This window comes from Oppia nitens, unplaced genomic scaffold (assembly GCF_028296485.1).
Source record: "Oppia nitens isolate AA-2021 unplaced genomic scaffold, nextdenovo-longstitch-racon4-pilon3 scaffold8_pilon_pilon_pilon, whole genome shotgun sequence".
Lineage (NCBI taxonomy): Eukaryota > Metazoa > Arthropoda > Arachnida > Sarcoptiformes > Oppiidae > Oppia > Oppia nitens.
This window is the reverse complement of record NW_026533252.1, coordinates 21,109-33,460: the sequence shown is the minus strand read 5'-3', so window position 1 is coordinate 33,460 and position 12,352 is coordinate 21,109. Positions and strand designations below refer to the sequence as shown.

The 12,352-nt window shown below is 25.1% G+C and overlaps 2 protein-coding genes across 2 annotated transcripts; both read left to right on the top strand.

The window, feature by feature from the left end:
- The first annotated feature begins 4,160 nt into the window (after nt 1-4,160).
- LOC128963907 (L-sorbose 1-dehydrogenase-like) lies at nt 4,161-6,940 on the top strand. Its single transcript, XM_054310450.1, has 2 exons — nt 4,161-5,177; nt 5,830-6,940. Exons 1-2 carry the CDS (start codon nt 4,241-4,243, stop codon nt 6,888-6,890), a joined length of 1,998 nt encoding a protein of 665 aa, XP_054166425.1. The 5' UTR covers nt 4,161-4,240; the 3' UTR covers nt 6,891-6,940.
- A 1,803-nt stretch (nt 6,941-8,743) lies between these two features.
- LOC128964007 (L-sorbose 1-dehydrogenase-like) lies at nt 8,744-11,399 on the top strand. Its single transcript, XM_054310565.1, has 2 exons — nt 8,744-9,680; nt 10,471-11,399. The coding sequence occupies exons 1-2, from the start codon at nt 8,744-8,746 to the stop codon at nt 11,397-11,399; spliced, it is 1,866 nt and encodes a 621-aa protein (XP_054166540.1).
- Nucleotides 11,400-12,352: the final 953 nt, after the last annotated feature.

Genomic DNA, 12,352 nt, shown 5'->3' with positions numbered 1-12,352 from the left:
TTTATAATATAGTTTAACACATTGAATAACACATTAAGAAAAATAAATTCTAAAATCAATAACTATTAAGTGCTTTTATAATTAAATAATCATATTATGTATTATTAATTTTTAAATCGTGATTGTTATATAAAATTAATTTTTATTGTTTGTGTCTGAGTGTATATTAATAGTAAATTATTAATTATATTGATAGTTAAAATAAATGCATATATAGAAAGACAATTATAAGTAAACAGTGTTTTATATAATACTATAAAAAATAATGTCAAAAATAAAAATACAAATTATAAACATGTAATAAATATATAATTAATTGTAATAATATGATAATTATATAAAAAAACAATTTTATAATAAAAATTAAGAAAAAATTAATTTTTGGTTTATTAATAATAATTTTTAATAAAAATAAACCAATTAATTTATTTAATAATAACCACAATATTTAGTTAATAAAAACTAAAATATCATAAAAATAATAAATTTATAAATAGTTATAATTTACATAATAATATAATTTATTTGTGATATTCAACAAAAAATAATTATGTTAGAAAAATATTTATTAAATTTAAAGTTTACATTTATTGGACTCAATGTATTAATAATAATTTGTGCCGTATTTTGCTTTATATACGGAAACTTTGACTTCTATGACAAGTTTGTTAACTCGGGTTCAGTGATTGGCGGACATCTGACACAGTTATCTGTGCTGTTCCTCGTCTATGCCTTACTGGGTATCTATGCTATTATAAGAGTGGATAGGATGGCATTGTATGTCTATACCAGTATTGGATTAATATCATTGTTGATCCGTAATTTTTCTACCGGTTTGGCCGCATTGCACGGGTATTCGTGGTTTAGACAGGGATACGGCAACTCATTTTATGCAATATATACCTGGTTTGAGTTGGTGTCTGTCCTACTATCGGGATATCTTGTTTTCACTGATAAAGATTAGTATTATTTATTTAATTAATTTGTGATAATAAGTTTCCAAATATTAACTAAAAAATATGTGATAAAGATTATTCAATATTAGATTAATGTAATTTTTAAATATTAAAAGTATTTACYATAAAATCTAGAATTATATTTAATTGTAAATAAATATTTTATTTGTAAATATTTTCACACAATTTGAATGAACTTTTAGCTTAAATTATAAGCTAAAAACAAAAATATTTACTATCTGATAGCAAAAAATAATCAATTATAATTTTAGATATTTAGTATTTTAGTCGTTAAATTATTTTTTAATTTTAATAGATATGAAAACTAAAGTGGAGTTTTAAAAAATAATATTTAAAACTGATTACAACGATAACCAATAAAACTAATTGATAAAGTATTTAATTAAATAACTTTTGTAAAATAGTTTATATACCAGTTTTAGTTAAACTTAATCAATGAATAAATAAAATATTAATATTAAATAATTAAAAATATATGTTTAACTTATTATAAAAATGTTTTAATTATAAAAATATMTAATACAATACAATATACATGTAATATGAATGTATGTTAATATTGCAAAATATTACATTACATTATTTTTTTTAATTAATTTTACTAATTTTTTATAAATTATATAGATTTAAAAGTTGGAATAAAAATAAAATAAAATAACATTTATAGTGCATATATTCATAAAATAATATTTGTTAAACTTAACAAACTATCTGAAACTTATAAAAAATTATTTATTAATATAATAATGTATATATACTTTTAAATTAACTTAATATAACTTTTTACAATATAATGAAAAGTATTATAGGTTATAATGTAATTACAATAATTATGATGAATCTATAATATCTTATAAATTACATGATTTATCATTTATTTGGGTGTAATTAATAAAGATATCATTGATGTTGTCCTTCATTATAATTTTAAAACCAAATCTAAAGTATTTAAAATCAAAATATCTTACATTTAAAGCAATGATTTTTTTGTAAGTTATAACTTATAAGTAAAATTAGACCAAATATTTGCATAAATGATATATAATTAAAATTGTAGTGCAATAATAATTTAATTTKATAATACAGTATAACGTTATATAGTATATATAAAACTATAACTATAATATTATTTGTAAATATTTATATTATATTTATATATATTAGATCTACAATATCTATAAAATTGAATGTAATTAATTTTTATTTTTAATAAATTTTATTAAAGATATATCAAAATTTATTTATAATATTTATATTAATATCTATTTAAAATCTTTCATATATTATGAAACGGTTCGGTTAGAGTTATCCTTTTCAATAACCCATATAAAGCAATCTTTAATGAGCTAAAAATAATATGTGTTAAGTAACTGTTAGGGTCTATAATTTAATGTGTATTATTGGGTCTTACGGGTCATTAGTTTAAATTTGTAATACTATAGCGGGAATGGGTCTCATATTTAATAGAAACACCACCATTGGTTGTGACCCATTGGTCATCTTTGCTCAAATAGACTGTCCATCTTTTATATTCTCCATCTCCTCTCAGATCTTTTCCATAGCAGTTCCTCAGCTGATGCTTCTCCTCATAAGAGGCACTCAATGCTGTTCCGCAATCAGTCGGCGCTAAAGGACAGTAAGTCGAGTCAGTTTCGATATCTCTTTGCATTCAAGCAGACAGTGTGCGGTTAACCCACAGTCAGGAAACTTTACATTGTTTCTAGTGAATCACAAATAGTGATATAAATAAAGTATAATAACTTGATATTCATTAATAAATCAATAATTAATAAAAATAATATTTTTTGTATATTTAAATATTATAAAATACAAACTCTGTTCATATATCCAATTAAATGCAATTACATACAATCACATACAATCAATAGCCTAATTAAAACTTCCCTTAAAGTTATTGTGAATATTATATTTAAAAACAATGTTTTATTTTTATTAAAATCCAAAATACAAGAAAAAAAAGTTTCATTGAATTTAAATTGGATTTTTGGGTTAGTTTTTCACTAAACAATTTACATATATATATAATATATAATTTATTATTACCACACAGATATATTTTCATTTAAAAACGTTTTCATATATTTTATAGTTTAGATGGGAAAACGGTAGATAAAGTATTGACATATACGATATAATACAGTATTTGCAAAATACAAAATAAATTTTATTTTGTAAGATAYTATATTTTAAACTCTCTCTCTCTCTCTCTCTCTCTCTCTCTCTCTCTCTCTCTCTCTCTCTCTCTCTCTCTCTCTTATATTTGCCACACCTTAATGATCAATAATAATCTCGTATTTATATCTCTTATATTAAAGTAAAGCCTCAAGCATTTTATATACAGATATAATTAATTAATTTGATTCCGTAATTCCTAAAATAACTTAGTAGTTAAATATATTGATATTTTTATAATTAATTCAAATTAATATTTATATTATTTATTTATTTAAAGTTTAATGTTTATTAAAATTATAATATACTTATGTTTCTTATTTATATAATTTACAGTAGTTTTAAATATAAAAGTAAAATTATATTTAGAATAATTAAAGTTTTATTTTAATAAATTATTTACTATAGTTTATCACAATATTAAACTAAACAATAAATCTAAATGATATTGAAAATAATAATAATTATTGTTATAGTAGTAACATATTTTTAAAGAATTCATTATTACTATAATTGTTTTGTTTATATTAATATAATATAATTTTATTGAATATGAATAATCATAAAATATAATTGAAATACTTTATATAACTTTTATTATAATATAATATATTCCTAGAAATGTGCCCTTAATTAGAGCACAAGGAGTTGCTTTAAGTGAAAACTTTTATGTATATGTAATAAAAACCATAAGAAAAAACAAACAAAAGCTTTCATAAAACAAAAATTTAGAAAAATTTAAATCAAGTTTTAATATAATATTTAAATACATATATCAGGAATTAATAACTTAAATAAAATATAATATAATTATTATTATTATAACCATTATTAGTATAAAARGCCTGTCCGCCAAAATATAAGTAATAATATATAATAAAAAAAAGAAAAAAATAAAATAAAAGGAAAATAAAAATAATGTAATTATAAAAAACAAAAACCAATGTAAAAAACAACAAAAATCGAGATTAAGTCCAAAAACTTATGACTCGATTATATGTGTGAAACAACACTTTCGCCAAACATTAATATATTGTTGACTGTTGTGGACGGTATTAGTCGATGAAAACATGATTCCCTACCGAATCCCATGGAGAAGCCTAACCAGTRTTGCGGTGCAAATGATAGCCGTAGCCCTCATTGCTATCGAAAGAGATGTTATGCACCGTAATGTTAATAACGCCCGACCCTATCGTGATAGCTATGACTATATAGTGATCGGTGGTGGTAGTGCTGGCTGTCCAGTAGCCCGACGTCTCTCAGATGCTGGACATAGCGTATTACTTCTGGAGGCCGGACCCGTCCAGAGCTTTATATCAGATGTTCCCGGAATAGAACGGACATTGTTAAGAGATAATCCCCAATACAACTGGTTATATATAACAGCACCACAACGTAAAATAGGTTTGGGCCGTACAATACCAGGTGTTTATATTGAGGACAAGGGTCGCGCATTGGGCGGTACATCAACTATAAATCGTATGGTATGGATCAGACCAAATCCCCGTGATATGGATAATTGGGTTCATACATATGGCGCTGAGGGCTGGAGTTGGGCCGAGACGTTGCCAATATTTACCAGAATTGAAAATAATAGTGACTATCAAGTGGTCTCTCAAAATCCCGAATATCACGGAACACATGGACCGGTGGGTATCACAACTGTCAACCCAAAAGACAACTTCATTCTGGATCAGGTTCGCCAATCATACAACTCATTGGGCATTCCCATTGTCGACCTCAACGGTCCGACACAATTGGGAACTAACTTTGTTCAGCTCAGTATTGAAGACGGATGGCGTGAAAGCTCTGCCAATGCATACTTGGATCCGAACCCCAATCCCCACAACCTGTACATCTCAACTGATTCCTATGTGACTCAAATACTTATAGATGATGTTCACGGAAAACCTACGGCTACTGGAGTKCAGTTTGATGTCACTGATGCTTACGGTAAACGGGAGACATATCGTGTGCGAGCAAACAAAGAGGTCATATTAAGTGCGGGTAAGTTATCACATTATTAAATACTGATGTAATGATATTATAGTTATTAAGTAATAATTAAATTTATGGCAAATCGTGTGGCAAACAGACAAAACAATTAATTTGATTATATCAGTATTCATGTTAATTATTGTTTGCATTAAATGGGTAAAAACATTGGCTTTCACACAAATTTATATAATTATTTTAATTAACAATCGTTATCTACAGTATTAAACAAATTATTTATTAATAAGTATTGTTAAATTAATTTATGGCAACCAAATTTGATAATATTTTTTTAAATTCATCTATCTAACAAAATTATAAAAATTTAGCACATTAATTAACCTTATATTATTACAAAATAAACTACTAAAAAATGYTTATTTTAAATAATTATTTTATTTAAGAAATATTAATTTGAAAACGAGTGATTAAGTTAARCAATTTAAGTTTATTTGCATAATATAGGCCATTATTAAGATAATAAAAAAGTAATTAAAATATTTTAAAATTTGATTTTGTTGATATTAATATATTTATATACAATTAGTATTAGTATTAAATGTTTTTAATTACCGATATTAAAATATAATGATTTATAATAATTAAATAGAGAGACAACTTTAGCTATACTAATGAAATTAAAAAAATTATTTTTTATTTTAAGGCTCTTACGGTTCGCCACATTTGTTGATGTTGTCCGGCATCGGACCTAAAGATCACTTGAGCCAAATAGGAATTAATACTATAGTAGACCTACCGGTTGGTTACAATCTGCAAGAGCACGTCCAGGTATCAGTCGAGAGTCTCATCAAAGACCCCCAACCGTTCCTCAATGACTTTCCTGAGTTAACCACTGAAAAGTTATATCAGTTAATCAAGAAAAATATGGGTCCACTTAGTTCGTCACCTGTTGTCCACACTTTCATCAATACTAAGTCTAACTCGGAAGAGCCCAAGTGGCCAAATGTTGTACTTTCCAATCGTTTCTTACAATTTTCGACCAATTTGTCCGAACTTATTGAGATTTATAGTAAAGAACAGTTRCATGAATGGGCTCAGTATTACTACCCATTGATGGGCGCACCCTATTTATTAACAGACATATTTGTAAGGCGCACCCGTAGCGTAGGTCGTGTTTGGCTTCTTTCCAAAGACCCTTATATTTTGCCAGCAATTGATCCCAATTTTTTTGGTGACGAACGTGACTTCGAGGACCTGTTAGAAGCATTCAAATTCCAGCTCTATTTTCTGCAGAACTCTGCCATCGCTAAGTATGTTCGCCTTATCGATACACCTGTGCCTCCTTGTGCTCAACTCTTCTGTAAAGATCGACCCATTGAACAGTGCGATGACTATCTTAAGTGTTATATCACTAAAATCGGAGACAAAGAGCACCATTCAGTTGGTACGTGTCGTATGGGAGATCCGCACAGAAAAGACACTGTTTTGGATCCCAAACTCAAAGTTAAAGGCGTCGATGGGTTGAGAGTATGCGATGCATCAGTTATGCCGCGCTTACCTAATACTAACACCAATGCCGTGTCCATTATGATTGGCGAGAAGTGCGCCGATATTATTAACAGTAATGGAGGTTATGGTAATCACAATAGTAATAGTCTCGGTTATAGCAAAGAAATAATAGTTAGCGATAGTGGACACGGATATGATAGCGATAGTGTTAGTAATGTTTATGTAAGCAATGATAACAAGTATTTAAAAGCTTAATGATTGCCAAATAATAACTTTTATATTATATAATGTATACTGATATATATATATTACAAAATATTAATGTTTAGTCTATATGTTTTGTTTGGTAAATAATATTTAAAATTTATCTTATTTTATTTTTGTTTTGTTTTCTTAAAATTGTTGTATTTTTAATATAAATTGCATAATTTGTTGTTTTCATTTAATAATAGACTTCATCAATAAATATTTTTTAAAATATTAATATGCAAGCCGTTAACGATTATTACTTTCATATTAAACTAAGTAATATAAGTAGCGGTAAATTATTTTTTTAAATTAGATATAAAAAAATATATATTAACAAATTTTGTAATGACAATATAATAAAAAATTATACACAAAAAACTTGCACAAAATATCTTAATTGATATTTATTGTTTAATATTATTATGTGTTATGTCTAAAGTGCATTGATAAATTAGCCAGATGTTTTAGTATAGAAAAGCAATTAAGTTAATAACATGATTAATATTTAGATTAAAACTATTTTTAAATGAATATTAACATAAATATATAAATAAACTTACATTTAAACAAAATTAAATATACTCAATTGTAAATTTACTAGATTAATAATAAAAATATTAAAAATCTATTGTTAATAACAATTTGATATATAATAATTGAGATTATTGGGAAACTCTTATTTAAAAAATTTTAATATTACAATATTAATTGTTACTTTACACAAATTATAAATTATTAGTTAACTATAAACTTTAAATTTAATTAAAAGTTAGTAAAATGTTTGAATACTCATAATTAATAAACTGATATTCGAAAACATGTTATTAGAAAAAAATAAAATTTTTCCCCTGAGTGTAAATAACTATAAATTTTTAGGTTAATTTTGTTATTTTTAAACTCAATTCATTTAAATGATAATTTAATAATTTTGATATTTATTATCAGTATTTTATTATTTTTAATTATATTTATATTTATTTGTATTCAAATAATGTATTTATAATATACTCTATTTAATTATCCTTTTAAGCTATATCTAAAATTGACATTTTAATTATATATCATATAAATTGTATATTTATATTATACAATATTTTATAATATATTTATACAGTATTTTCTGCGGAAAATTATGTCTTATTTAATAATATGCCTAAAGTTTAGTCTTTGAACTACAATATTAACTTCAATCAAACAAATTTAATTAATATTAAGTAATACATTAAATAAATCAAAATACTTATTTTTATTTCTTAACAATTAAATCCTGCATATTAAATAATGGACATATTTATTATTGTTAATTTATTTTTTAAAAATAAATTAAAATAATAAAAAATATTTTATTATTAGAAAATAGATTATCATTAAATTATATTTATATATACAGTATATATAATTATATAAAAAGTTAATTATTTATATTTAGATTTATATATTTTTTAATAAATATTTTAGAATTTAATTGGAATACAAACAAAAACAAACAAAAAAATAGTTAAAAATCGAAATTCAAGTTTTCTATTTTTTTAAAATAAAAATAATATAATATATAAAAATATAAATTTAGCTCATACTATTAAAATTTATACATTTAATATTGTATTATTACTTTAAATACTATATTTATTAAAAAAAATCAAAAATTGTAGAAAAAATAATGTATTTTAAAATCAATAAAATTAGATGTTTAACAAAAATAAAATATTTCTAAATTTATTTATAGTAATCAAAAATTAATACAAAAATAATAAATATTTCATTTTAAGTTCAAATCTAGCGACTCGATTGTGTGAAATTTTTTACAAAATACTAGTGCATTATCTATTTGTTATCATTGCATATTAGTATCAAAAAACATGTATCCCTACCGAATCCCATGGAGAAGCTTAACCAGTATTGCGGTGCAAATGATAACCGTTGCTTTCATTACTATACAAAGGGATAATCAACACCATAGTGTCAATAATGCCCATTCATTTCGTGATAATTATGATTATATAGTGGTCGGTGCGGGCAGTTCTGGTTGTCCCGTAGCTCGACGTCTATCTGATAGAGGCTATAGTGTATTGCTTCTTGAAGCTGGTCCCGTACAGAGCTTTATAACTGATGTTCCCGGTGTTGAACAAACTATCCTTAGGGATAATCCACAGTATAACTGGGCATTTAGTACAGTACCTCAACGAAAAATAGGTTTATCCCGAACTATACCGGGTGTTCTCAATGAGGATAAGGGACGTGTGTTGGGAGGGTCATCAACCATTAATAGTTTAGTGTGGCTCAGACCCAATCCACGTGATATGGATAATTGGGTTCATAAATATGGTGCAACGGGTTGGAGTTGGGCCGAAACTTTACCCATATTTAACAGACTCGAGAATAACAGTGATTATCAATTTATTTCGCAAAATCCCGAATATCACGGAACACATGGACCGATAGGTGTGATGTCAGTCAATGCAATTGACAACTTTATTCTGGATCAGGTTCGCCAATCATACAATTCAGTGGGCATTCCCATTGTCGACCTCAATGGTCCGACACAATTGGGAACTAACTTTGTTCAGCTCAGTATTGAAGACGGATGGCGTGAAAGCTCTGCCAATGCATACTTGGATCCGAACCCCAATCCCCACAACCTGTACATCTCAACTGATTCCTATGTGACTCAAATACTTATAGATGATGTTCACGGAAAACCTACGGCTACTGGAGTTCAGTTTGATGTCACTGATGCTTACGGTAAACGTCAGACATATAAAGTTCGCACAAACAAAGAGGTCGTACTAAGTGCGGGTATGTTATTGCATACAATTTCTTTAATTATGTTATTTTTATATTTGATTGAGTCTTAAACAGCGGCTATAATGTCGTTAATTATAATTATCTGATTATCCAGATTTAAAAATGACAAAAGTCATAGAAAATATTATAATTAATCATTTATTAAGTTATTGTATTATTGGTAAATAACAGATAAGTGTTAAAAAATATTAAAAATAACATTGCGACAAAAAACTGCTATAAAATCTATGAGAATACTGTATGTAAAACTTTAATTACAATAATTACAATTATCTGATTAATACCATTGTACGAGTTTTACAAATTATAATTTAAATTGTATTAATTTATTCAAAAATATAGTTAACTCAACTAAATCAGACAAACATTTTATAGTATTTTTAACAGTAATCTTTCAGTTAACAATTACTGTATATTGTTAAAGTATTTGTCTGAATTAGTTAAGTTAATTATATTTTATGAATAAATTAATAAAATTTAAATTACAATTTGTATAACTCGTTGCAGTGAATAGTAATTATCTGACCAATTATTAAATCAACAGTTAATTAAAAAAATGATCAAGTACAATGTTATTAATCAGATACAGTAATTGTAATTAATAGCATCACTGATGATTTATTTATCATTATCATCATTATTTGAAATAAATGTTATTAATTTAACAAAATCACTATTTTATAGTATATTTAGAGTTAATTTAAATACATAGTAATCTTTTTTAATAGTTTATAATTATGTATATTTCTATACTAAATATTATCAATAATTTTATTTGAAGGGTCATATGGTTCACCACATTTGTTAATGTTGTCCGGCATCGGACCTAAAAGTCATTTAACAAAATTTGGTATTAAACCGATAGTGGATCTACCTGTCGGTTATAATCTTCAAGATCACGTACAGGTGTCCATTGATAGCTTAATTAAAGATCCGCAACAATTTCTTAATGATTTTCCTGAGTTAACTACTGAAAAGTTGTATCAATTGATTAAGAAAAATATGGGTCCATTAGGTTCATCACCAGTTGTTTACACGTATATTAATACCAAATCCAATGCAAATGAACCCGAGTGGCCAAATGTTGTCCTCTCTCATCGCTTTTTACAGTTTTCAACCAATCTAACTGAACTAATTGAAATCTATAGCCGAGAACAGTTAGATGAATGGGAACAGTATTATTTTCCATTACTGGGTGCACCCTATTTAAGTTCAGAGGTATTTGTTCGCCGAACTCGTAGTTTTGGTCGGGTGTGGCTTATGTCTGAAGACCCGTATGTTTTGCCTGCTATTGATCCAAATTATTTTGCCGATGACCGTGACTTTGAAGATATGTTAGAGGCTTTTAAATTCCTGATTAACTTTCTACAAAACTCTGCCATTTCAGAGTATATAAACTTTATGCATACACCTGTGCCTCCCTGTGCTTCATTACTTTGTATGGACCGACCATTCCAACAGTGCGATGAGTATCTTAGGTGTTATATAACTCAAATAGGTTTCAAAGAGCATCATTCAGTTGGTACGTGTCGTATGGGAGATCCGCACAGAAAAGACACTGTTTTGGATCCCAAACTCAAAGTTAAAGGCGTCGATGGGTTGAGAGTATGCGATGCATCAGTTATGCCGCGCTTACCTAATGCTAACATCAATGTCCTGTCCATTATGATTGGCGAAAAGTGCGCCGATATTATTAATAGCGGTTACTAAAGATTTGTATTGTAAATATAATAATCCATTTATTTATTTATTTAGGTTTATATTTTAAAACTATTAACTTACACAAAACATTTATTGTACAAATTATACTATAATATAAAATAAAATAATTTGTATTTATAACTTATTTTATTGTATACTAATTTAATTACTCTGTATAATATAGAGTATCAAACATTAATTTTTTCCCACATTCATGTAGTTACATGACAAATATATGACATAAAATTTATTTTTCGTCTATTTTTAGCAGCCATAAAATGCTTCATTTTTGAATATTTAAAAATTATATAAAATGAATTTTTATATCTTAATGTTTTATTAATATAATATTTAATAATTATTATTTTTCAATGCTAAATAATATTTGACTAATTTATAATACAAGTATTAAACAATATTTTTATTGTTGATTTAATGACTGATATCTTCTATATTATGATATAATAATAACTTTCAAAGAATTAACTGTATTATTGAATACCATTATTAGGTACATTAAGACCACTTAGATTAGGTACACTAATTAAAATTTTTCAAACAATAATTATCTCACTTTATCAATATAATGATAATATTTAATATTTAAGTGATTTATAAATTTACGGTAAATAATAAACAATTTATAAATAAATAATAAACAATTTATAAATAAATAATAAACAATTTATAAATAAATAATAAACAATTTATAAATAAATAATAAACAATTTATAAATAAATAATAAACAATTTATAAATAAATAATAAACAATTTATAAATAAATAATAAACAATTTATAAATAAATAATAAACAATTTATAAATAAATAATAAACAATTTATAAATAAATAATAAACAATTTATGATAAAATTTATTGTTCTGTTTTAAAATATTAAGTTTGTAAACAATTTTGTCTTTTATTTAAATAAACTTAAATCATTTTTTTAAAAATATGATACT

Excerpts from the sequence above, each read along its gene's own strand:
- LOC128964007 (XM_054310565.1), top strand. The coding sequence starts at position 8,744 with ATGTATCCCTACCGAATCCCATGGAGAAGCTTAACCAGTATTGCGGTG. Across the intron at positions 9,681-10,470 it reads AGAGGTCGTACTAAGTGCGG|GGTCATATGGTTCACCACAT; the intron begins GTATGTTATTGC and ends TTTTATTTGAAG.